The sequence below is a fragment of the Aulostomus chinensis genome, chromosome 4, assembly GCF_037954235.1.
Source record: "Aulostomus chinensis isolate RoL2024-O1b breed Wild chromosome 4, RoL_Achi_v1.0, whole genome shotgun sequence".
Lineage (NCBI taxonomy): Eukaryota > Metazoa > Chordata > Actinopteri > Syngnathiformes > Aulostomidae > Aulostomus > Aulostomus chinensis.
The window spans coordinates 16,417,926-16,442,829 of record NC_141323.1 but is presented as its reverse complement, the minus strand read 5'-3'; the positions used below and the strand labels follow the sequence as shown (position 1 = coordinate 16,442,829).

Here is a 24,904-nt window from a genome sequence, read left to right as displayed (position 1 = left end):
TACGTCATCCTCCATCTCAAAGGGGACTTCTGCATCAACACAGCCATCATCACAGGCGTCTCTTGTTCCCCGGAGGAGCTGAAACTGCCAAAACACCCCCCCGCAAGCAGCTACCCTGTCATTAGTCCACACTCTAAACACAACGTGTCATCGGGATGTTTTGATGTCTGCCTCAACACTGAAATGAGTAGCAAGCAAACAATCAGCATGTTGAATATGCCGAAACAGGAACTGAGAGGTGGTGAGTGAGACACGGTGAGGTGAAGATGCACTCACGCTCACACACATACTCTCTCTCTCTCTCTCTCTCTCTCTGGAGTGGACAAGCAAGACGAGGAAATGCAATCCGTCCTGGTGCCCCTCCACTCACACACACACGAAAATGCCCTGTACCCACACTCCGTCAGAGTGACACTGATAGAGCTAATATGATAGACGTCAGTGCTGTTGCCAAGGAGAAGTATTTATTGGCAAGGTGAAAGCCAAACGCAGTCAATTACACTGCCTGTCTGCCCAATCATTTCTCACCAAGAGAGATGGCCGGCCAAGATAAACTGGTTATTTCAAAAAAACAATCCATCTGGAAAGATGATGTGCTGTCGGCAGTCAGAAGCTACCTTCCTGCACTGTGGAATGGGATGACGGCAAGGCAAGTTATTTTATATAGCACAATCCAGACAATGTATTTCTAGTCCCCAGTAAAGTGTGTTGAATTACCTTAACTCTTTCTCCGCCATTACAAAGATATCTGTGTTTGCACTGTAATGCAGTAGAGGGCACTATTGAACACTCTGTGGAGGACTACTGCACTTCTAGTTCCAAAAATAAATGAGGATGACGCTTTGGAAACTGGAGATGGGGAGATGTGGTTCTCTCGGGGGCCTGTGGTGCTACACCAGGCAGACATAAGAGCCCTTCAGTTGAGCAGAGGAGGCGCAGGGATGCACTGGTGGTCTAGGAGAGGCCAGGCAGCCCCACCAGGCAGATAACTACTCTTTATTTGTTTATAATATACAATTAGGTTACCACATCAGAGTGAGAAAATACTCAGAAATAGATAAATACAGCAATGAAATCAATTTTATGCTTGAAAATCACTTCTTTTACAAAAAAAGTATTTTTCCTCGGCTTTTCTCCAAACTCATAAAAAAAGGATTGGGTGTGCTTACAATTAAATAAAAGCAAATAGACCCGTTCTTGCTTTTGATATTTTCAGTTCTTTCATAATAGAGTAAAGTATTGTAAAGTTCTTGAAAGATGTTGAGTGAAAAGGTTACAAAATGCTGGTAGAGGCTGGAAAATTGCAATAAAAAAAAGTTAACATTAAGATTGCGTACGGACAAGAGCAAAAACTTTACAAGCCCTGATTCATACCATTTGAGCTCAGGTTTTCAGAGTGCTTGTGTGTACAGGTGAAGAGCCCAGTAAGTAAAAGCTGTTTCGCCTAATTTGTTACGCTTCTAAGCCTGTCCAAGATGACCTGAGAGCTCTTAATGTTTTGTTTACTACGAGTAAATTATTACATCACATTATGTTTTTTTAAGAGACACTTTTGTCCGAAGTAACTTATAATACCGCAGATATAATGTTGTGAAAGAAAGGCAAACGCTCCAGGACAGAGCCTTGAGGGACACCAGTCTTCAGAGCATGCGGGCTGATGAATTTAAGCATGAAACTCATAAACATAGGAAAGTAAAATAATCTTAATATTTAGCAATAAATGGTTCATTACCTGCACAAATGACACAGTATTATAAAAGTTCACCATCAAAATATGGATTTGATAGCATTTTAGCTCTCGGAATCATTTTCTAATCACATTCTCTTTTATCGTAATCCATTTTGGTCCATTTACCAACCAGCTACCATCTGCTTCTTTTGTCTGCACCAGAGTTGAATTGACAGCCTTCAGAGCAGGAAGAAAAGACCACATTAAACCAGAGTTCATTTCCACCAGACCACGCAGAGAAGATGTGAAATCACAAGACTCCTGATTTACTATTCTGTACAAACTGCTAAACAAATCCAGACAGCGGATCAAAAAATAAAACAAAATGGTTGAGAACCCCCCCTCCCAAAAAAATAGCCATGGTAGCCTTTGTTTACCCTCGCTGTCGGCCTCTGTCTGCGTCTGATAGAGTGAACGTCTTGATGAAAAAAGGTGCGTTAGGAGTGGACTGGTAATTTGCATTCAGCTGTTGGATCAAAGTCACATTTCCCTCCAAACCAAATTACCTCCTTTTTTTTTTTTTCTTTCAGGGGGTTGATGCTGTGAGGTGCATTCAAAGAGACTCATTTTATAGCAATTTTTATTTTGTCTGATCACTCTTTTATTAAAGAAACACCTTCACACGCCTCATAGGCCTTTTTCTTCTTCATCTTCTTGATATGCTGCCGCATCAACGCAAAAGTAATGAAAAGAGAAAACAAACAAACATATCTATTTTCTCTTTCTCACCTGAGGGGATAGAGGAATACATTTGAATAATCTTTTCCGCTGAGATGACTCATACCAAGTGAACATGAATATTTAAATGAAGTAAGGCTTTACTGAGTCATGGAAACATACGGTTGAGGTTATGGTGACCTTTCACCTGCAGAGCTGCCTCGAGAAAAATACATTACGCACATCATTAAAATTCACAGTTGGAACAGTCAGATAAACTCGAGCTGTTAAAAATGAGCCTGAGATATCGCAGAGATACAGACCAGTAAATATAACATTTTTAGACGGCTCACCTTGGTCGCCAGAAGTCGTGTCAGGTAGATCTCTGAGACCATCTTGCTGCCGCGGTCGCCCTCCTTCTGGTCTCCGTGCTCGTGGTTCTTAACCAGGTGCCAAACTTTGACCCCACTCTCCAAGTCAGGAGTGATCATAGGAGTACGGGATCGCAGGCTGTCGGGGCTCCCAGTGTACTTGATCATGTTCTCTGTGAGGACCGACATGCTTCAGTTCATGTAATACTGATACAGAACTGAAGGTAAAAAACAAACACCGCGATGTTCAATCACTGTCTTCTTCCAAGAGCAGAATTTCAATGACTTTAAATACTCTCTCTCTCTGTCTAAACACACACACACACACACACACACACACACACATATATATAATATTAACGATCCAAAATAAAGATGAAAGAAAATCAAAAATCAGAAATGCAAAAATCCAACATTCTTATTTTCTTCCTTAATATGTAGACATACAAGTTATTGCTGCGTCAGTACCAAATAAAATGCACTTTGCTTTGAAAAAACTAAATATTTGTATTTTTTCGCTTATTTAGACTACAATACAAATACAAACATAAAATTTCAATTAAAAAAAGTGCTTCGTCGTTGTAAACAATGAGGACGACTACATTCTTGAATGAAAAGGGGGGGAAACATAATAATCCTCAGGGTTGCAGTCTCATCTGGATCTATCAATGTCTGACCTCAGTGAGCTGGAATGTGTGGCCTTCAACAGGTGCTTATCCTTCTGGCATGCTAGCAGTGCTGGCCGCAGTCTACGGTGTTGTGTACCCACATAGTTTGAACACGGTTTTTGTTTTAGCCTCAATCGTCTCACCGTCGCCTTGTCTTGCCAAAATAAGTCCACACAACCAATTTGTTTGATGAAGGAGCGTCCGCTAATTGTTCGTCCTCGTCTTCCTCCGTTTTGAAATAATTGTTTCGCTTCTCCTTCTTCTTCTATGTGGTTGCTACAGCGTTCCTCTTCTTCTAGTAATATGTGTATACAGTAGGCGAGAGGGTCAGGAATCATCAGTGTTCGCCGCTTCGCATGGTTCGTTTGTTTTTTTTACATTGATTTGTTTTTCGGGCATCTTTTAATTTTGTTTCTTCGTGTTTTATTTCGCGAAATTTTGTGAAGCAAAATTTCGTAATACCCCTGACATATATATGTATACACACACACACACACACACACACACACACACACACACACACACACACACACACACAGTGCACTGTACACAGTACACAACTTTATACTGTGAGCAACTCCATGTTGGCTTCTGTTGCCTGCCTGGAAAAGAGACCACAGGAAACTGAAGAAAATCAAAACTAAATCACAGCAGGGAGCGAGGTTAACAATAAAGAAACAAAAGAAAAGAAGCACCAAATACCGAAACAAATGATAGAAAGCGTGAAACTACAAGTCAGTTGCTTCATAAGAAGGGCAATGAACACCTTAAAGCACCAAATACCCAATCAAATGATAGAAAGCGTGAAACTACAAGTCAGTTGCTTCACAAGAAGGGCAATGAACACCTTTGCCTGAGTGTCAGCCATCGAATAATGCTTTTGTCTTTCACTTCACATGTCTGGGAGATTGGATATGAAACTTTTAGAAAGTGTGCATGGTTAATTTTTCATGGCTTCTCCTCCCGGGGACACGACACGGCAGCACTGGCTGACACAAAATCGAACAGGTGTCAGGGCGGATGAAATATGTATGGCCCACCCAATGGCCGGAGTGGCGATGACATTTCCAAACACATGGCTCATTGAATGTTTACATAGTGTGAAAAAAAAAGATTGATCAGTGGGTGTGGTTTAGAGCGAGGGGTGAAGGAAGGGTGTTTTTCACGGTGACAGAAATCAATCCATCCAGAGAGAAAAGCCTGAAGAGTCGACAGTGAAGAGACGGCTTGGGATATCAGATATAGAGAGCCTGTTGTCTGATGAAATTTGATGTTCATCTCTTCTATAGGGAACCACAAAGAGCAATATTTAACTGTGTCAAGTGTGCTCCATCAATTTGCTTTTTTTTTTCCCTTCAAGGACTCTTGATAAGTGTCCCAGTGTGTGCATGTGGAGGACAGGCTATCCTCACATAAAGGGAAAAGAGGGGAGCGCACTCATTTTGTGTTAATTATTTATTCAAGGAGTCAGAGAGCTGAAACTGACTCTGGAATACACTGGGGAGAAATCTATTCTCATCCAAGTTCACAGTGCTATTTTTTTCATGTGTTTTCTCTCCTTGTGGTTTTTGATGGAGACATTACATCAAAGATCTAACACGAGGGTTTTTTCTTTTCATTTTCTGACTCAACATCTTACAGTGTTTGTCTTAATCTCGGTACTTTTCCCACAACTTTCCCGTTGTGCTACCCCCTCTTTCTCCTCAGCAGTGCTATTAAATTCAGCCTTGTCTCTCTCTTCACTGTTTGGCCATTGTACTGACTGAGTTCAAAGTCACTCTCAAGTACCACACCAGTTGTTAAGTGGATCACATTGGCGTTTGAAGTCAGTCTCTTTAAAAAATGGTAAAGGGAGATATTCCTGGCATTCTCCCTACCTTTCCTGTTGCGCCACTCACCTTGTCCTGTCTAATTGGGGCCCAGGGAGGCGAGGTGAGACCGTATGGAGATGAGGCGATGCTAATGTGGCACCACATTTGATGTGTCTGAAGTGTTTGTGGCCAGTGAGGCCGTGCCTTTGATCAGCCACTAACTTGATGGTTTCTCAGGTTCAAGGAGGCGCGGAGCAGACGGACCAGTGGAAAAAACACTGGCACATGTAATGATGAGAGGACCCACTCTGGAGTCTCAAAGAGGCCAGAACAACAGAGGAAAGAATCTATTTGGTCTCCTGTTGTGTTTGAGAAATCCTTTCAACTACTCTAAATTGTCTTTCTTGGTATGTCGCTGTCGTCCCGCAGGGTCACGCTGGTCATGGAGTGTCCTCTCAGGTGGGAACGTCCGTTTTTAATGCAAGTTAGACGACTGCATGTGAGAATACAACTATCAAACTAACTGCGTCCCTGGGAATCTCCAACAACAGAGCTTTCACATAACAACATCAAAAGACTGTCGTCCCCTGAAAATCTGCCCTCTGCTTTCAGAAAACAGGAGAGTAGCATGTGGAAAATAAATGACATTAAACTTAAAGGTCATTGACCTCTGGACAAAAACTGGCGATTCGATGCACATTTTGCAAAAAGACTTACAATAAAACTGATTGAAGCAAGGCATCCATCCTGAGACCTTCATCAGGCAAAAGGCCTGCAGGATTTGTTCTTGTTTTTGCTGTATTTTACCTTTTTTTTCCTTTTTGCATGACTGTGGAGGTGTGCAAGAGCCTGTACGCCGGAATTACCACACTAGAAAAGGCTGCTGAGAATGGCAAAACGTGAATAACCTCCTTGAGGTGTTTTTTGCCCTTTTTTTTAAAAAAATTAAAAAATAAATGAATTTGCACGACAGGAGGTGGACACCACCAATTCAAATAAGCTCTGATGTGGCCAATCTTTCATGACCCTGACCAGCTTTATTCGCTGCCATAGTCCTCTGGTATTTTCCCAAAGCCTCGCATTCATCTGCAGACAGCGGCAAGTTCACAACTAGCTGGAAATTAACAATTAGAACCTGTCCAACCCGAGGTAACTCCCCAGCCCTCTCTCAATTATTCACCGATTGATGGCTGCTCTTCTTTTTCTACTCTGTTTAACATTCACTGAACAATGGAATGAGAACACGGGCTGTGAAGTTTGATGTGTCAATCACCTTAGGTAATAAATAAGACCTGAATGAAGCAAGCGCATTTCTCATTTCCTCACAGCGAATGCTGCAGGTCAGGAGTGATGTCAGACCTCCTCTCACCTCAGTGGTTGGACCTTTGCTCATGAACACACTGCAACAGCTGACATTAACTTCAGCCCCCCGAAAAAAAGTGCCTGTAAACTTTTGTTTGCGTTCTATGTTTAAGTGGAATAACCCTTTTGTGCATGTTGAGTCCTTTGACAGTTACACTCGTATCTCGTCTTTGACACAGAAACAGTTGAAGATGCACAGTAAACAAGTCAACTTACCGTATTTACTCGCAGAAGTTCGGGAAACAGTCGAGTTGTTGACTGAATTGTAGGCTGTGACTTGCTTGGGAACCAAGGCCATTACTGCATTATCAGGCACCTATAGAACATTACACACACACACACACACACACACACACACACACACACACACACACACACACACACACACACACACACACACAGCATTTTTTTTTTAAACCACAGAGCTCCATCACCGCTAACCAGAAAACCCATAAATCACTGTGTTAGTATCAATTCCTGTATTCCTCCAAGTATTTTCATGTGAAACAGAGAATATGTTATTACCCTCATGTGCTCCACTCAGCCCACGCACACGTATGATGACTGACAGGAGGGAGGGAGAGTTTAATAGTGCAGAGAATACAGGCCTGTGTGAGGGGGATGTCCCACAGTCTCTATTTAATAATGCTTTCCTCAAGGGCCTGGATAATGTGTGTGTGTGTGTGTGTGTGTGTGTGTGTGTGTGTGTGTGTGTGTGTGTGTGTGTGTGTGTGTGTGTGTGTGTGTGTGAAGGTGTGAACAATCAAGCAGCGTGTGTGTGTGGGACTCTATGCTGGTCTATGAGTAAGTGAGTGTGTGTAAATGAATAAATAAGTCAATCCCGCCCCCGTTCCCCAGTCAGCCAAACAGGATTCAATTAAGACAACAGGGATGGAGTCTGTCCCAGCCATGCCCTTACACACACACACACACACACACACACACACACACACACACACACACACACACACACACACACACACACTCTATTCTGCATAATCTGACTAGCCATGCTGCAGGCTAAGGCAGGGTTAATTGAAGTGATCTCTATCATTGTGTAGGTGGATGGGACAGGGAATAAGGACCAGGAGCCTTTTGTGTGTGTGTGTGTGTGTGTGTGTGAGAGAGAGAGAGAGAGAGAGAGTGAGAGAGAGAGAGAGAGAGAGAGAGAGAGACAGAGAGAGAGAGAGAGAGAGAGAGGGAGTCCAAGCCTTATTAAGATGGTATCATTATTTCACCCAGTCACTCAATCTGCTTCTTATGCATAATATGTTTATATCATTGAAAGCAGGAGGCCCGCAGGGCAGATCGTGTTATTCTTTTGTGGGGAGGGGGCCAACAAATCTCCAACACCCTTAAGCGTGCTCCCTGATCGCTGCTCTTCTACGTTGAATGGATCTGAACCGAGCAAAGCACAACGGAACATAATGAAATGAGAAAAGAAGGAGTGACATTTGGGGAAATAACATTTGGAGGGCAGGATAAAGGCGGAGAAGGGAGCAGCATTTCCTGAAAGTAAGCAGGAGGAGAGAGAAATGTCTCTCATTATAGGACAGACACCATCTGATAGAGGAAATGCCAGAGTTTCACCCGTAGCTACATGTGATGCCTTCCTGATGGCGAAATAAAACTTTTTGCTCCGTTTTTTTTTGCTTAATGCAAACTGTCACACTGGAGTGTGAGTGTGCGTGACACTGATTCAAAGTGTTGGCCGACAACTAAAGCTAAAGAGTTCATTTTAAAAAAAGCAAAGCACATGTTTCTCTTCTGTTGTGTTAGCTTCAGCTAAGGAGATCAGTGCTGTGTGGATGTAAACTCATGTTTAATGCAGGAAACACTTCAAAAAGTCAGAATTTTACTGAATATATTAGTCTAATTACTAGTCGGTGGATCTTATTATGCAATCACCTGACTGTGTGTTCACATAGGGACTAACAAGAGCATTCAAATAACCAAAAGTAATTTATTTTGTATTTATTTTTACTATTTATATTTTAACCTGGCTCATTAAATTCCATTATGACTCAGTGCTACAGGCTACAGTGAACTGCCTCTGGACACTTGGATTATTTAGGACGTGCGATGTGGAGGCACTTTTTTTTATGTTGTTGTTTTTTTTTTAAACGTTTTAAAGTTGGTCTCCATTCACTTGAGTTGTGTGGGAGATTCCTACAACTTTTTCTGTGAAACTCCAGCTGTGTTTTGTGGACGGAGAAAAAAACCCAAACAACTTCATCCACTCTTCCTTCAGCGTGATGGTGAGTAGTCGATAACTGAATACTCTCTTTTTGGTTTAGGCAAACTCTCCCTTTAAGACTGTTCCCTTTCAGAGGCGAGCACGTCTGGGTTTTAAAGTATCTGAAAATGTTAAAAAAAAAATTCAATAAAGTGAAAACCAACTCCTGCGCACGTCTTCCACCTACCTATCTGCAGGTTCCTCCTCACTCGTCTCGTATCAGCCTGTACTCTTCTCCCACACACCTGTCGTTTTGCAGGTGTGCAGAAGTTTTTAAAAGTTGTGCTTTATTGTCTAAAAAGATGTCCCTCGACCTCAGATGCATCTTGTTGGATGGTGTTTCATATTAAGGGTTATGAGATGATTTGAGAGGACATTTGAAAGGTTTTGCTGTGAAAACAGACACCCCCCCCCCCCCCCCCCCCCTTAACTGAGCTAACTGTTGGAGGTTTCCCCTCCCTCCTGGGCTGGTGTACCCTTCTTACACGTTCCAAGTAGCTGGTGGTGTTTTCCTTTTTCTCTGCTCTGCCAAGAATAAGGTGCTCTTACTCCACAGAAGAAAAGGAATTAGCTTCTGTCTTCATTATCTTATCTTCGATTCGAATCTGCTCCCTAATCCATTCTCGCCCACCCTCGTCCTCCCAGCCTGTTGACACTCCGCTGCTGCTGACATTTAATTCAGGCACAATGCAAACTGTGTTCGGAGGGGGACAGTGGCCGCTTGCTTAGCTGCTGCATATTTTGAACAGTCTTGAGATAGCCTGGCCCTGCTTGCCTCAAAGGAGCGTTTCCGCTCATGACGCACAAACCACCTGCGGATGTGCTCGCTGCAGTAGAGCATTTGTCCTCACGTGACTTAATAGAATCCGTTTGCTCTTAATGCTGCAGGTGTGTGTGTGTGTGTGTGTGTGTGTGTGGTGTTTTTTTTATGTGTGTGAAATCCACACCTTCACTAATCCATCTCAGGGACAAGATGACACTTCAGCAGCTCATGAGATCTTATCTCCAGCCCTCTTCCACACATAACAGATTACTTCCAAGTGTCAGTCTGTTGCTGGTCACTTCCCCGCCTCATTCCCCTCCACCTGAACAGCGCTGAATGCGTCATACACCAATAACGTCCATTAGATTGTTTTAGAGCTTAGCACAGATCATCAGGTCGTATGGGCCTGGAGGTATGGATGGAGAGATGAGAGGTCAGCGGGGATAGCTTGAACTTCGGAAGATGCAGAGAGGCGATGAAGCGGAGATGTAAATAAGTAAAACCAGGCCATTACTGCTCGACAGGTTTGTCTTTTAATTTGATTTGTTGTGTTCCTGCATTGTGCTCAACATTTTTCTGATGTTCTACATTGTGTTTGTGTAGCTTTGCCATGGAAACCAGATGAAAAGAAACATCTTTCTCCTGAGAAAGATGGGAATCTTTTCAAATAAAAACTTACCCTAGCAATGACAAGATTCTCACACACACACACCCTCTGTCAATAACAAGATTTCTTCACTCCTCTGTCTAATCTAAACCTTTAGAAAACAGTAAAGAAGTAGGGGGTTTGGCAAATATCTCCTAGTTTAACAGAGTAAATCAAAACATTTTTTAGAGCTGCTGCATCTTTTTTTTTTGTTTTGTGCAGCATCACATGCCACTGTCAGTCATTTATGTCTGGACTGTGTGACAAGTGTGAAGCAGCTCATGGACGTACCTGATAGTGAGCCAGCATGTTCAGCCGCTTCCAGTCACCTTCTATCTTGGTGGTGACGTCCTCATCCTGCAGGATCATGCGCTGTCCTCTGCCTTGACGCCACTCTGCGATAGAGGAAAACACAAAATACCGAATATTACCACACATACTCACTTTATTGACCATATTGAGAATTCGCTTCTTTTTTTGCTTCCTTGCTGATTCTGGAGCTCCAACTTTGTCTCCTGCCCGACCCTCCGGGATATATTTGACGAGGAGAGTGGATGTGTGAGTTCCACTTTTATTTTTGCTAGAAAAACATGAAAGAGAGTTTGTAGGCTTCAGATTCTAAGGGTTTAAGTTCTGTCTTAAATTCAATTGTAAAAGGTTATGGGTGCTACAGTATTTTATGGTATAGTTTGAACTGCCGGCATATTGATATTGCTTATCTTTCTATGTAGACTGCACTTTGCATTTCATGTGTTGCACTTTTTTCCTCCAAGTGGATTAAAAAGGATCATTTAGTGATTCTAAAATTTGTAACCCTTAATGAAAGCACAAACTTTCAACTAGAAAAAGCGCTATAAAAATATACACAGAAACATAAATATTTTCTAATCGGATGTCTCCATCTTCGTCCATTTCAGTTTTTCTTTGCTTTCTTCAGGAACATTATCAAAAGACTGAGAAGGATCAAGATCAGCTTAAGAGAGGACAGAATTCAAGGAAAGCCACAGAGAATGGCACACATAAGAGACAGTAACCAGAAGTCAGTTAAATTAATCACCCGCTCTAATTTTTTTCCAGAATGAAACTCTGCCATTTTGCTCTTTTCCGTCTGTGCTGCGATCGATGGCCTTGATTACAGCTGCAAGCGCAGGACTTGAGCGTTTCCTTTGCACACTGGCCCTTACACTCTCAGAGGGCACTGCTGCTGGAAGCTTTACACATCACTTCAAATTTAAATGGAACAGAACTAAGAAACTGTAAATATAAAGCCACAGCTAACTCAAAGAGTGCTTCATTTCCATTCTTTTCACTTTGTACTGGAACTGGATGGTTCAAACCCTCAAGTCCACTGAGATTCTTGAAGTTGAGAAGCTCGGACTTATTATTGTTTCCTTACTTGAGTTTACTGCAGGACCCTAAGTGTTTATCCCACCTCATACAGGAATTAGTGAGTAAGTATGCACTTCCGGAAAAGAGAACGGGAATACTGCTGCTGTTGTTACACTACTGCATCTTTTAGGGCAAGAACGCGTGTGTTTAAACCTTTAATCTGTGGTGGTTTTGTTTGGATGAAGCCAACAATTTGCAGACCCAAAGTCGTAGTACATATTTAAACAAGGCGGCGTTTTTACGTGACCTTCTGCAGGTGATGCATACGTCAGGGTCCCCTCCTGCGTGCAACCTCAGCGCAAATCAGAACAAAAGACGAGAAACTTCTCACAATAGCCCAGTGACAATGCTGCCGGTGAAAAGGCAAAGACGTGTGGAGAACAAACAAGCAGATGATTCCTCTATTCTTCCTGCAGATATCATGGGCATTATGAATACATTATTGTCTCCTTGCTGCGCTTCCCACTCGTGTTGGCCACTGTCATCTTTTATTCCGATCACAAAACTAGAAAACAAAGCGGTAATCACTGTGGTGCAAAGATGTGGCCCGCCTTTGGAGGATGGACCGGAATTGTGTTGGGGAAAAAAACAAATCTACGGATTCTCTTGTTCTTTTTTTTTTTTTGTCTATACGCTACATCTTCCCATAAAGATGCAAATGAATGCTCGTCTCCAGCCAAGGATCAGAAAGCAAATGAAGCAATGAAGGAGAGAAAAGAAAAGGGACATGAATAAATAAAATAATAAACTTGGCGTGAAAGCAGCGCAACTGAGATTACTCATCACACATTTAGTCATTTTTATACTCAGGAGGAGGAGAGTGAGTGTGTGTGTGTCTGTGTGTGTGTGTGTCCAAAATGCTGCACAGAAACACACACACACACACACACATTCACACAATCAACCAGATAAGGCCTTTGGGGAGTGTGTGGAGAAAGGTAGAAGGTGACTGTTGTACTCCGCAGAGATGCATGACACAATTTCAACAACATGCACACAGTGACACACACACACACACACACACACACACACACACACACACACACACACACACACACACACACACACACACACACACACACAAAACAAAACACTTGTCTTTGTTCCCGGGTTCTATCTTCTCTGGGGGCCCTGCAGGGGACTGTGTATCGCAGCTGAGAAGAATTTAAAAGAATACCTTGGACGACAAAACACTCCTGTCACAATCCCATTATCATTATCAGGTGTTACAATCATCAAGTGTGTGTGAGTGTGTGTCTGTATTTCTTCATGTGTTCTCTCAAAATAGCTAAATCAAATTGGAGAATTGTTTCCGTGGAGACTTTATCTCCAACATAGCACCAGACTATTAAGGCTTGCGTATTAAAGGAGGCACGGAGCTACCTGTGCAGCTAGCCACAGCTACATATAAACATAGGAATCATTTAATTCCACACACATGTTGCACAGACTCAGTCTCTCTCTCTACTCATACATCAGAGCAACTGGCCGGCTAACTCTTTTCAATTCCCTTTCCTGATAAAACAATAATAGAACAACACATCCTGCCCAAAGGGGGCCATAAAACAATTTTATCCTGGAGTGTCGTCAAAAGGCTAAACCAATCTCTTCACTTAGCTCTCACACAGGCAGATTCCCTGTGGTGTGCACTCAGCCCATCTTAGACCTGGGCTGGTTATAAATACACTATTACCAACACAAAACAGGGGCTTACATGATCCATCTGGCATTATTAAACCATAAAGAGCGCCGAGAATGCTGCGGAGACGGCCTGTAGGTATTGGCACACAAACAGTCATGCTTAACATTGTTATGTGTGGCAGTGAGCAGGTATTGTGTGGACTACATCCCTGGATTTTTTTTTGGGGGGGGGGTTTTCAGAAAATGAAAAGTGTTTATTCTGAGAGAGGAAGTCATTTTTGGATATATAGAGTATTTGTAACTCGGGGACATCGCGCTTAGACGGAAAGCCCTGAAAGAAAGACAGAAAACCAAAGAGAAAGAAAAGGAGTTTGCAGGGAGGAGATCACTGAGTGTCTCGATTGATTAGCTGATCAATCATCTTACACAGACGCCAGTCGACAAGAGGCTCAATCGATGGTAAGTTTGAAGAGGAGAGAGAGAGAGAGAGAGAAAGAGACTGAGAGTGAGAGTGAGAGAGAACAGCAGAGAACAATCCTAGACGTCTGAACCATGAAGTCAACTCTGCCAAGGTTGAAAAGAAATCTACTTCTGTGAACCTAAGAAGGCTTGTAGTTTTCAAGAGGGGCTGGTTTGGGTGGCGAAGCCCTTTGTAAAAATCAATGAGTGTCGAAGTTCAGCCTGCTTTAAGGCTCATAGATGGTAAGCACGCACTATGTGGACAGAAATATTGGACAAGCTGTGCGGTAACTATGGGACACGGGGGAGAAAGACAAATATATCTCTGATATATAGTCATTTAAATACCCTGTTATCAACTGAAACATTCTCCACAGTAAACGGGACTATTTCTATGGTGCATTGCTGAAGTAGACAGCGAGTCCTACCCAGGTCCATGTCAGAGGCTTTTAGACGGTGTGAGTGCGGGACGTTCTTGTAGATGGCGTCCAGGATCTTCTCCTTCACCTGGCTGATGGTGTCACAGTTCAGGACCTTCACCTGGATCTCTGGACTCTTTTCATTCTCTGGATGGATGCAGTTCACCACCTGCAGGCAAACAGACCAACACGTTTGCTAGTGTGAGGTGAGAGTGCAGAATAAAGAAATACATGGTGAGCCGGTTATTTCTGCAGATTCTGTTTCTTCCAATATTCAGGAAGTGTATTAAGAATTTTTAAAGAAATGAATAAAAAGTTGATATTGTTGGTGCATATGTGGAGCACGGTTCATCCATGCACAGAGACATTAATTCCAAAAATCTAAAGCATCCGGCTGCTTCCTCCACACAAAGAACATCCTGACATTTTTTTCTACGTTCAAAGAGCAGATGTGACTCGAGCTAGCAGGAGCATGCAGACCTGTACTTGTCATTAGACAGAAGCTTTGATCAAATGTGGACATCAGCCTATTGTAGTTTATTGGATGATTCCAGTTGGTAATGCTGAAGGTAAGTCAATTGTTATCAAATTTCACCTGATTATGTGTTAGTTTGTATTTATTATTAAATACCTGTTGCCATTACATAGCAGCATGAAGAATATGGGTGTCATCAAATTGAGCATTTATACATCGTGGCACAGTAATGGCAGTTAAATTATGTATTTATCATCATTAATATTCCCAGGAAACAGGCACTTATGGTTAATTACGTTCTGTACTTTTCTAGGCATCTGATAGATGAGTCACAACACGCAGATTGCAGTTTTAAACATCACGATTCTCCAGATCCATCAAATCAGTCCATGTTTCTCCAGAAGTCCACCCCCCCCCCCCCAAGTAGTCAGTAAAAAGACACGTTGACTGTGGTTTTACATTTAAAACATGACGAATGTGATCAGCTCAGGAGGTTCAGTCCGTGTGAGATCAATCTTAAAGCACACACACACACACACACACACACACACACACACACACACACACACACACACACACACACACACACACACACACACACACTCTTTATCATCTTTCCTACAGGTAGCTGGACTGCGACCGAGACACTGAGAGCACTGTCATGTATCATCTTGGTTAATGTGCCGCTCAGAACTATGTATTCTAATTAGTTTGATTTTACAGACGGGACATCATCAGATAATTCATATTAAAGATGAACGATTAGGCTTTTCCATGTTTTTTTGGTTAATATCTCAGGTTCACGCACACACCTCAAGTACCAGTGACCCCTTGTTTAGGAAACCAGTATGAGATGATAAGACCTGCTGGAAACGGCTGTCAGACGATGGGAACACTGCTGCCATCATCAGGTCAGCAGTTTCTCTGATGGGCTGCAGCATTTTAATGATGCCCCCCCACATCGCGACACCTCCAGCGTCAGGAGGAATCCACATTTACGCCAGATTTGGACCCATCCATCAACATGCAGTGCGTCGACTGCACCTCAAACTTGTTATTTGACTGACTGTTTCTTTTCTAGGAGCTCAAACCAGACTGGCTCCTTTTGGTCCTCAACAATTCCCAGATGGTGGTTTTAGTTCTTTCTTTTTTCTTTTTCAGACCTGGATTAGTGTTTTTCCATATCCTCACTGACACTCTCCTGGCTAAGATGTATTGTTTGCCAAACAAACAAACAAATGAACCAAAATTTGCAGGTTAAACCAGAGCAAAAGGATATTGAGTGTGCTATTATCTTCTGAATGTTTCAGCCTGCAAGAGAAAAGGCCCGTGTGTGTGTTATTGCAGCGTGAACTGGTACTCCAGTGATAATTTTGTGTTTTGCCAGAGGGGTTTGTGAAAGAACTGCAGCAGAGAAAAAAGATCATTCACCAGGGACGCTGCTCTTTCCTTGGAGTTTAAAGACAGAGACAGCCGTTTGTCTCCTGAATTGATTAGTAGTAAACCAGTTAATCATAATATTATTATCATGTTAATCATCCAGCAGGTGTTATCATGGAAATAGCCAAAGTGCAAGATGAGAAAGAATACACATGATAAATTGAACTCTGCTAAAATTCACTTCAAAAATATATATATATATATATATATATATATATATATATATATATATATATATATATATATATATATATATATATATATATTTATACCTCCGCCAAGGCCAACTAAAAAAAAAAATACAAAATTGTTAGGCGCTATATATATATATATATATATATATATATATATATATATATATATATATATATATATATATATATATATATATATACACACACATACATACATATATATATATACATACATATATATACATACATATATACATATATACACACACACATATATATACACAAATATATATACACAAATATATATATATATATATATATATATATATATATATATATATAAATCTTTGAACTTGTTTTGTTCTTCATATGTATCTTAGAGAGGATGAAGTGTTACTTTTTGGTCACACCTCAGTTCACCGTGACATCGCTGAGCTCCCACCGAGTGAAATGTGCATTCCCTTCTGAAGCAAACAGACTCGATAGATAAACTTGAGGTTCCAGAGAAACTGAATGTGTGTGTGTACACAGACACACTTGCATTCCTCATCCCAAAGCTCTGCCTCTTTATTTGACAGCTCCAGCCTCAACAGGAAGTGAGGTCGCCACTCTCATGCCCTTGACATGTCAAGCATGACAATGACAACTTCATGTCCCCTTTTCTTATCTTGTGGCCGACAACCCTTTTCCTTGCCTCATGTCACTGAAAGCATATTAAGTGTCTCCCCACCACCCCACCACCCCTGGACCTCTGGGCAGGTGAACCCCTTACCAGCGTCTTGTAGTCAATCTGTTGTCTGATGAGCTTGTCCTCACTGAGCGAATAGCGTGCTTCTCCTGTGATGGAGTCAATGGGGCCTTTCTCCATCTGCTGCTTGATGGCACAGAAAAGGGAGAAGAGAGGTTCGCCTGCACACTCCTGCGCGGGGAGAGAGATAGAGAGATAGAGAGAGGCTGAGAACTTTGAGTCATTTCTTGGTCTTACTAATGTTTCTCAACATTGTTTTGCTACCAAGATTGCACAGAATGAACATCCTGTTTTTTCCTTAAATGACGAAAGTTGCACCAACTGTAGACGGATTGTATTTTACTGCATTTTTTTCACAATTAAAATATCAAACTATTCTAACAATCTGTCTTTTTTGGCATTCGGCATTTTTGCCCCCCCCCCCAAAAAACCCCAAAACAAAATAAAACAAAACAAAAGGCACACCGCTGTTCATCAAATAGAGGAGATCAGTCTTTCATCAGTGTTTTATTCTCCTCCCAGCTGCAGTAAAAGTAGAGATGGTGGAGAATCAAGTACAGGAAAAGTTGCTTTTAGTGATAACTGGTGACCTTTAAACCAGGAAGTCTCGTCTCGTCTGAAGTGGGGACCCTTTTTTTCATTTACTTACTGTACACCGGTGGCTTCCATTCCTTAGCGGATAGAAGACTTGAGAGTTTCTTGTTTTCCAGTGTGTTTGACATCACAAATGCGCTCAAACACAGGGTAAACAATTAATATAGCATGGAGGGCAGCAACAGTGTTTCTTTGGTTACTATTCACTTCACTGTTAGAAGGCTGCCTGAACTCAGACGAGTTGAATTTGTGGCCAAGATGACAAAAAGTTGCAGAAGTTATTGGCGAGGGTGCAAACTTTCATTGCCTCCGAGGTATGGTTGTTGATAGTGGAGCTGCTCGTCGTATGTGGATTGCGCCAAATTAGAGCGTCCACTTGGGTTTTGTGTTTACATGAGTGCCAGGAATGAATGTCGATGAAACCTTTTCCCCAAGAAATGCATGTTATGCACGAGTAATTATGAAAATTGGCTTTTTTAACATTAATATGCAGCTGAGTTGGTGATTTGGTTCAAATCCACATGAAGCTTTATGGCCTGAAAAAAACAACAACAATTTCCTTTATTCAGCAATGCTAATGAAGGCTTCAGTGAGAGGTGAAATTATTCTGGATGGATGACGTTGCTTCAGCACCTGCTTTCCAAAATGATGAGAAGAGTTAAAAATGTTACCTTCAGAAATTTGTAGAGGAGGAAGGTGAACCAGTTGGTCAGCATTTTCTCTGCAACAGACTCCGTCCTGCGAACAGACAAACGTAAAGCCCATTATGAACATGTGATCTGCCGCGCTCTCATTACCATCATAAATATTCAACACCTTCATCAACTATTCTGGTAAAAACGATGACCACAGCCTCAATAGGCTTTCGTTACACAAACACAATCGCTATGACATGAATTGAGAGCACCTTTGCAAATGCTATATATCGTGGCCTTTCAGAAAATCTTTTCACTGGCTTTTATGCACAGGCACGCCAAGGGCAGCTCGTCGACGGCGGCGGGGATTTTAATATGAGGCAAAGCAATTAAAAGCCTTTATTTGATCCCAGTGGATTGATGTCGTTAGGGGCTGGAACGGCTCTGTAATAACACTGGCCTCATTATCAAGCGCTCCCTCGCCTATTCACTGAACTAACACTCGATCCGTGCACAATAGAAAGTGAATGAATACATCTCCCTCTCTTTCTCCGCCTGGCATCCATGCTCCACTGGTGTGGCAAAATTGTGTGTGTGTGTGTATGTGTGTATGTATATGTGTGTTTGTGTATGTGTGTATGTGTGTGTGTGCGTTGACCTGGGCCAGCAGTGTGTGAGTGATCCCGTGTGAATGACTAATATGCATACATAATAACAACAGCGGTGGCAGTGAGGAGAGAAAGAGCAGCGGCGAGGATCGGATATCCTTTGACAGCAACCTTCTTGGCCAGCAGCAGGGGTGTGTGGGTAATCTGTCTGGAACACCTCAAACACACACACACACACACACACACACTTACACACACACCTCCCTTTACTTTGCAACTACCATCAATATTTCAGGATTAGTGTCCATTGTGTGTAAGTATTGTCCGAGGGTTTCGGCGGCCACCTGCAGCCCTCCCCCTCACCATTCAGCTGGCCTCTTGAAGGGGCTCCACACTGAGGCATGCAGGGGGGGCCTGATGTCTGCTGTGCCAGTGGGCTGGCCTGGCATCCCCCACCAGTACTGGCACAGCACCTGGGGGGGATTAACTTCCTGCTTCTCACTGTGCCCGCACTTTTATTTTGCCGCCCCTCCCGCCTTTGACCCATCTACGGATCCAAAGGTCAACAAGGTCACTTTTGATCTTTTCTTTCATGTGTCCTTGCTGTCTTCCTCCCTCCCTCCCCCCCTCTGGCTGCCCAATTCTGAATCCTGTAATCATATACAATTTCAAATCCTTTCCATTTCCACAAATGTAGCCCATCTATCAAAGGGGATGAAAGGAGCACGGAGAAAGGAGGAGGTACGCAAGGAAGGAAGTAGTGAAAAGGGAAATAAAGAGAAGAAGAATGATTAGTGTGGCCTCCCCCTCTTTCACTCTCCTTCATCTGGCTTGTCCTTACTTCAATGGATATTGTGTGTTGTTGTGAGTGTGCGAGTGGACAAGTGTGCGGCTTTTTTAAGGCTAGCGTGCAAAAAGTACAAATTAATCCCACTGCGTATGTATTCAGAATTTTCCACGAGTGTTGACGAGAGTTTAGTGTGTATGCATGCATGTGTGTGTGTGTGTGTGTGTGTGTCTGGCAGCAGGAGCCAGCCCTGCAGTAATGAGAAGTCTTGGCACAGCCCCACCAGTTTGCTTATGTTCATTCTCAATCACAGTCTACGGGGATGAGGTATAAAAAAAAAAATGGCGCCGTGACGGAAGCTGCTTTAAGATCTAACGTGAGTGTTTGCTTTTACAACTTTCAAACAATCGTCTCCGAGCGGCCTCTCAGGAACACAGAGCAACCTATGTTTGGGTTAATGCTATGAAATGTGCCGTGGCGTGTTGGCACGGTCAGGCTCGCCTACTTGGCAGTCAGTCAGAGGGGCAGTGGGCATTGAGAATGATCTAGAGCAGAGGGGACCTGGCAGTGCTCAGTTCCTGCTGATTACTGTTGTAGGGTGAATGAGAATCTGTGCTTCATCAAACACATTTAACATTGGCTGACCATAATTTGTGGAGGAAATGGACACTTAAAGCCCAGCTGAAATGGTTTTTCGAGAGAGTCTAACTGCTGTATTGTGATGTATTTCTGAGTGGAACAAGAGAGAAAGACGGGAAATAAAGTTGGAAGGAATTTAATGGGAATGCTAAAAGTGGGCGTACCCAGAGTGAGTCATAACACAACGTTAGCTGAAGCCAAGATAAGAGAGGGGGGGAGGGGGGGATGAAGCCTTTCTTGAGCTCCGTGGAGTTGCTGAAGCAGTCCTCTGTAAAATGCTTTGTGCATAATCTGGAACGGTCACAGATCCCATTTTCCTCAAACTGAATACATTTGAGCCAGCAGGCCTGTGACTGTGGTATTTTGAGGAAAGGAAACACCCTAAAACACAGTGACTTACCATTTTTGTTACATAGCTAGCTAATGAATTAGTTCTTACAGTACACACGATTCCAGGCCTGCAACATGTCCTGGACCCAGGTCAACAGTGGGGCCCAGAAAGTTCCCTTAAACCTCTAACTAATCTGTTATAATTGTTGAAAATACATAGGCAGGAGCCCAGCACCCTGGTAAAAGTTGAAGATTAATTACAGGGTGGATGTTTTACGACTGGTCAAAATCAGTTGGATCGGAAGCGTTATAAAAGATTTTTTCATTTCAGCTGGCGTTTTAATGTCCAGTTACATCATAGAAAACAGTCACTTTTCAAGACTTGGTCTTAAGGACCAATTATGCACAAAACATCACTGATTCATTTTCGCAAAAGGGAGGAATAGTGACTGCATTGTTCAAACATGTGAATTCATGGCTGTGTCTTGTGTGTCAGATTTTAATGCAGCACAGCTTGAAATGAAAAAAGTCATTTCCATTTCCCACTCTGGCTCTGGGTGAGAAAGATTGGTCATCATGCATGTCAAACTGTCTCACGGCGACGGCTGGCTGCTGGCGTAGGAAGAGATTATCCTTACAGTTAAACAAGGGAGCTTTAGCCCTGTGAGTGTGTGTCGGAGCCCGGCGCCGCAACGTATAGTAAAAACTGTGATTCTAACACGGTAACTAAACAAAATGTAAGGTTATTAAAATGCAACTGTCGTTTGCATGACAGGAGAGGAGAATACAGGGAAGAGAGGAGCTAAAGGAGGAGAATGCAGCAAGGAATGTGACAGATGGTTGTGGAAGGCTCTCGTTAGTTAGCTTGCCTGGTGGTTGTGCTTCAGCGCAGGTTGAGATGGGACAGATGGAGGGATGTGTGTGTGTGTGTGTGTGTGTGTGTGTGTGTGTGTGTGTAGAGAAAAAGAGAGACCCACTACACACATACAGAAATTTCTTGGAAGAGGAATCAGTGGGTAGCCATGCTCAGATGCTGTGCCAGAGATACCCTGTTCACACACTTTAAGCATTGATTTAGCAATCAAGAGAGCGGGGTGGGATAGGGGGGTGGTGGGGGATACAGATTGAGATGAGAGAGAGTATAGATAGTGACAGTATAGCACAAGCATCAGAGCTGAAGGCAAATACAGGAGAGGGACAATTAAGAGTTAGCCGAAAAGCAGGTAATGAGGGAGAACAGGAAGAGAGAACAAATTAGACAAAAGAAGAAGAAGAAAGGAGGTAGGGGTGCCGTCTTCCCTGGTCCAGATTAGGCATCGTCTTCACAGCCTTGTGCCTCAGTATCTGGGCTATTTTCAGCTGCTATCCAAGGACACGCCAGTCAGCCCACTCCGTAGGGTGGCGTAGCTTGCTCACACTGCCTCATCACATCTGAAATGCATGCTGGGATGCTGAAGGACTAATAAGCGCATCCACGGAAGGAGAATGAGATGAATACAATCTGATCAGTGCTCATCACAATCATGTGTATGACAAATGGGCAATCAAACGGGCCGTGCATTTGATGTAAACACATGCTCTCCCCTCCAGGTCTTGCTGAACATCACGGCGTTTCCCTCCTGGTTTCCCTCTTCCTTCATGTCAAGGAAGAGGATTATTGAAAGAAAGAAAATAGCATTTCATATTTATCTAAACAAACAGCTTTGGTCTGTTTTCACACTTTTCACTGTTCCCTTTAAGAATTTCACCCTAAACTCACACTGACAAGATAAATCAACGCCATCCAACACATACAAGGCTCCAGAGACTTGCACGCTAAGTGATCAAAGAGCTGATTTCGCTGTCTGCCTCCATGCACCAGTAGTCTGCATTCCTCACTTGGTGACACAGCTTTAAGTGTCTCCGTTGTCCTTGACTATCCCTCTCCATCTCAGCGGCATGTGCCATCTCTTATGTTGTAGCTACTGCCAGGATCATCGCTTACTCCATTTTTTATTTTCTTTTTTCCTTTTCTTTTTTTAGTGGCTGAATCGTGCTCGATGAGCTTTGCCTTCAATTAATCACGCCTCAAACCCAGACAGCATTAATCTCCCCGCATCACCGGGCAGAGTCAGAACCATGAGGTGAATATGCACATGGTCGTTCAAACAGTACAATGAACAGCATTCATATTGGTCATGTTATATGTGATCCTTGGGTTACTTAAGGGATGTCAGTTCCTCATTGGGAAAACTGCAGGAGTATAACTACCATGTATATAAGGGAGCACGTGTTGCAAGATGATTTCCAGAAATTGTTAAAAGGCATTTGTGATTCTAAAATAAACATTATACTTTCACAACTTTAAATAAAGCAGTTGCCAGAGTAATAAATGGAGTAATGCTGATATATTAAAGAATGAATAATATCTGCCGATAACAGAGCACATGAGCATATATGTATCATCGTGCACACATTATGAGGAAGCTAGCAACTTAATCATCACATTTAACGCCGCGAGCAGCATAATACCATACAGTGCTGTGTTCAGGAAGATTGTGACTGTGCAGGAGTGGGAACTTTTCACAGTCTCACTTTCCTTGTTTTCACAAATGAGTACTTTTTTGTGAGCTGTTTGACATGAGAGTTGCTGCTAATTAATCACAATTAAGTTGCTAATGATGTGCACAGCGACGTATTTGGGTGTCTGAGCAAGCGATTCAAGGTCACAGGAGTTAATCCCAGATAGGGAACACTAAGTGAGTAACAGGTATAAACCGATCAGTAAACCAAGCTTAATAAAGTACAATCCAGCACTGAGAGATGCAACTGCAGTAGGTTGATGTGTTGAGGTGATTTACTAGGAGTAAACGACCACATTCAAAATGATCGGGAACGTGATTTACAGCACTTGTCAGCGAGTGAGACGTCTCACCTGCGTAGCAACAGTTTAGGGTGGTTCTTGCTCTCAAGGTTGCGGTCTATAAGGTCAGACAGCAGGTGTTTGAGAACATCAGTGGCGTACTCCAGCTTGCTCTGCAGCACCGTCATGATAAGGGAGGCCACGTTGCCTCGGTCCCTCATGGAGAAGCCACGCTGAGCCTCCAGGGTGCGAATAAAACACAGCAGGAAGACCTTGTTGTTAATGAGCTGGCCAAAGAGCTTCAGTCCCTTCTCCACTTGCTCCTGGCGGTAACCTGGCACCTGAGCAGAAACAGAGGAAATGTTCACGTGAAACATCACAAGCAGAGAAAAGAAGCACAGATAAAGTGTGGACACATTGGACCTAATTAAATGCTGGTTTATTTTAATGTTAAAAATACCGCTCTGACACAGTAGTAAAGCAAATACATTGATTTTTTTTCTTACAGTTATACATGGTCGATTACCTACTCAGATAAATGATGGATAACAATTATTGTTGTGGATCAAAAAGGAATCCAATAACCAGTAGTACGTCTATATAAATATATCATCTCCTGAAACCGGCTTACTAGCTCTTTTAAGTTATACCCTCTAATGATGCTAGTACAGTGTTCCTGTCTAGTTTAAACTGTGGCATTACTTTATATTTGAAATTTCCCAAAATTAATTCAACACAGCAACTGATTCTACATCAATATATATATATATATATATATATATATATATGCACCTATGAAGACTTTTCTCTCTCTCCCTTGCTCTCTTTCTTTTGGTCTGTCAAGAGCACTCACAAGAAAGCATCTCTTTGCAACCATTGCAGCTGTCAACCGGCATATGTTTTCTCTTCTTTCCTCTCCTGGAGGAAGCCCTTGTAATCTACTGGGAGCTTTTGTTAAGTTGCACGTCTAATTTTGAACTGCTTGGCAAGATGAGTTCTGGGTTTTCTCGTGTGCACCTGTGCTTTGAATGCAACTGCTTCCCTCTTATGGTATACATGATTGTTTATATAGACATACATGCAAATCTGAGGAATTTATGCAGGTATGTGTGGCAATACAACACATATATACACACTTTTGTGTCTATTCCCATCACCATGGGAATGCTATAATATTTCATTTGGCATAGGGAGCAGTAAGATGACAAGTGTGGCAGAAATGGAATTGTTTTCATTTAAAAGCTCAACAGGGAAGTGGAAATTATAATGACAGAGACAAAAACATCCATCATGCATTTATAAAAATGTGTGTAATAAGCATAAATTCATAAGTGATAAGGCCCCTACAAGCCCTCTCAAGATAAATACTATGTTGTTTGGACTACATAGTAGTTTTAACAATAGCAACTCTTTTAACCGAAGGCTGCACGGTGGTACAGTGGTCAGCACTGTGGCCTCACA

General features: G+C 42.5%; 1 protein-coding gene across 4 annotated transcripts in view; it reads right to left on the bottom strand.

Moving 5' to 3' along the window:
* Nucleotides 1-24,904, bottom strand: part of plxna4 (plexin A4) — a 248,351-nt gene that overhangs the window by 14,640 nt on the left and 208,807 nt on the right. For all 4 annotated transcript variants that reach the window (XM_086202084.1, XM_086202085.1, XM_086202083.1 and 1 more), the window contains 7 exons: nucleotides 23,516-23,784; nucleotides 18,274-18,340; nucleotides 17,033-17,179; nucleotides 14,161-14,320; nucleotides 10,535-10,638; nucleotides 6,815-6,914; nucleotides 2,740-2,930 (listed from right to left, as the gene is read on the bottom strand). In XM_086202084.1, coding sequence (XP_086058210.1) covers nucleotides 2,740-2,930; nucleotides 6,815-6,914; nucleotides 10,535-10,638; nucleotides 14,161-14,320; nucleotides 17,033-17,179; nucleotides 18,274-18,340; nucleotides 23,516-23,784 — 1,038 coding nt within the window. The remainder of the gene's footprint in view (nucleotides 1-2,739; nucleotides 2,931-6,814; nucleotides 6,915-10,534; nucleotides 10,639-14,160; nucleotides 14,321-17,032; nucleotides 17,180-18,273; nucleotides 18,341-23,515; nucleotides 23,785-24,904) is intronic.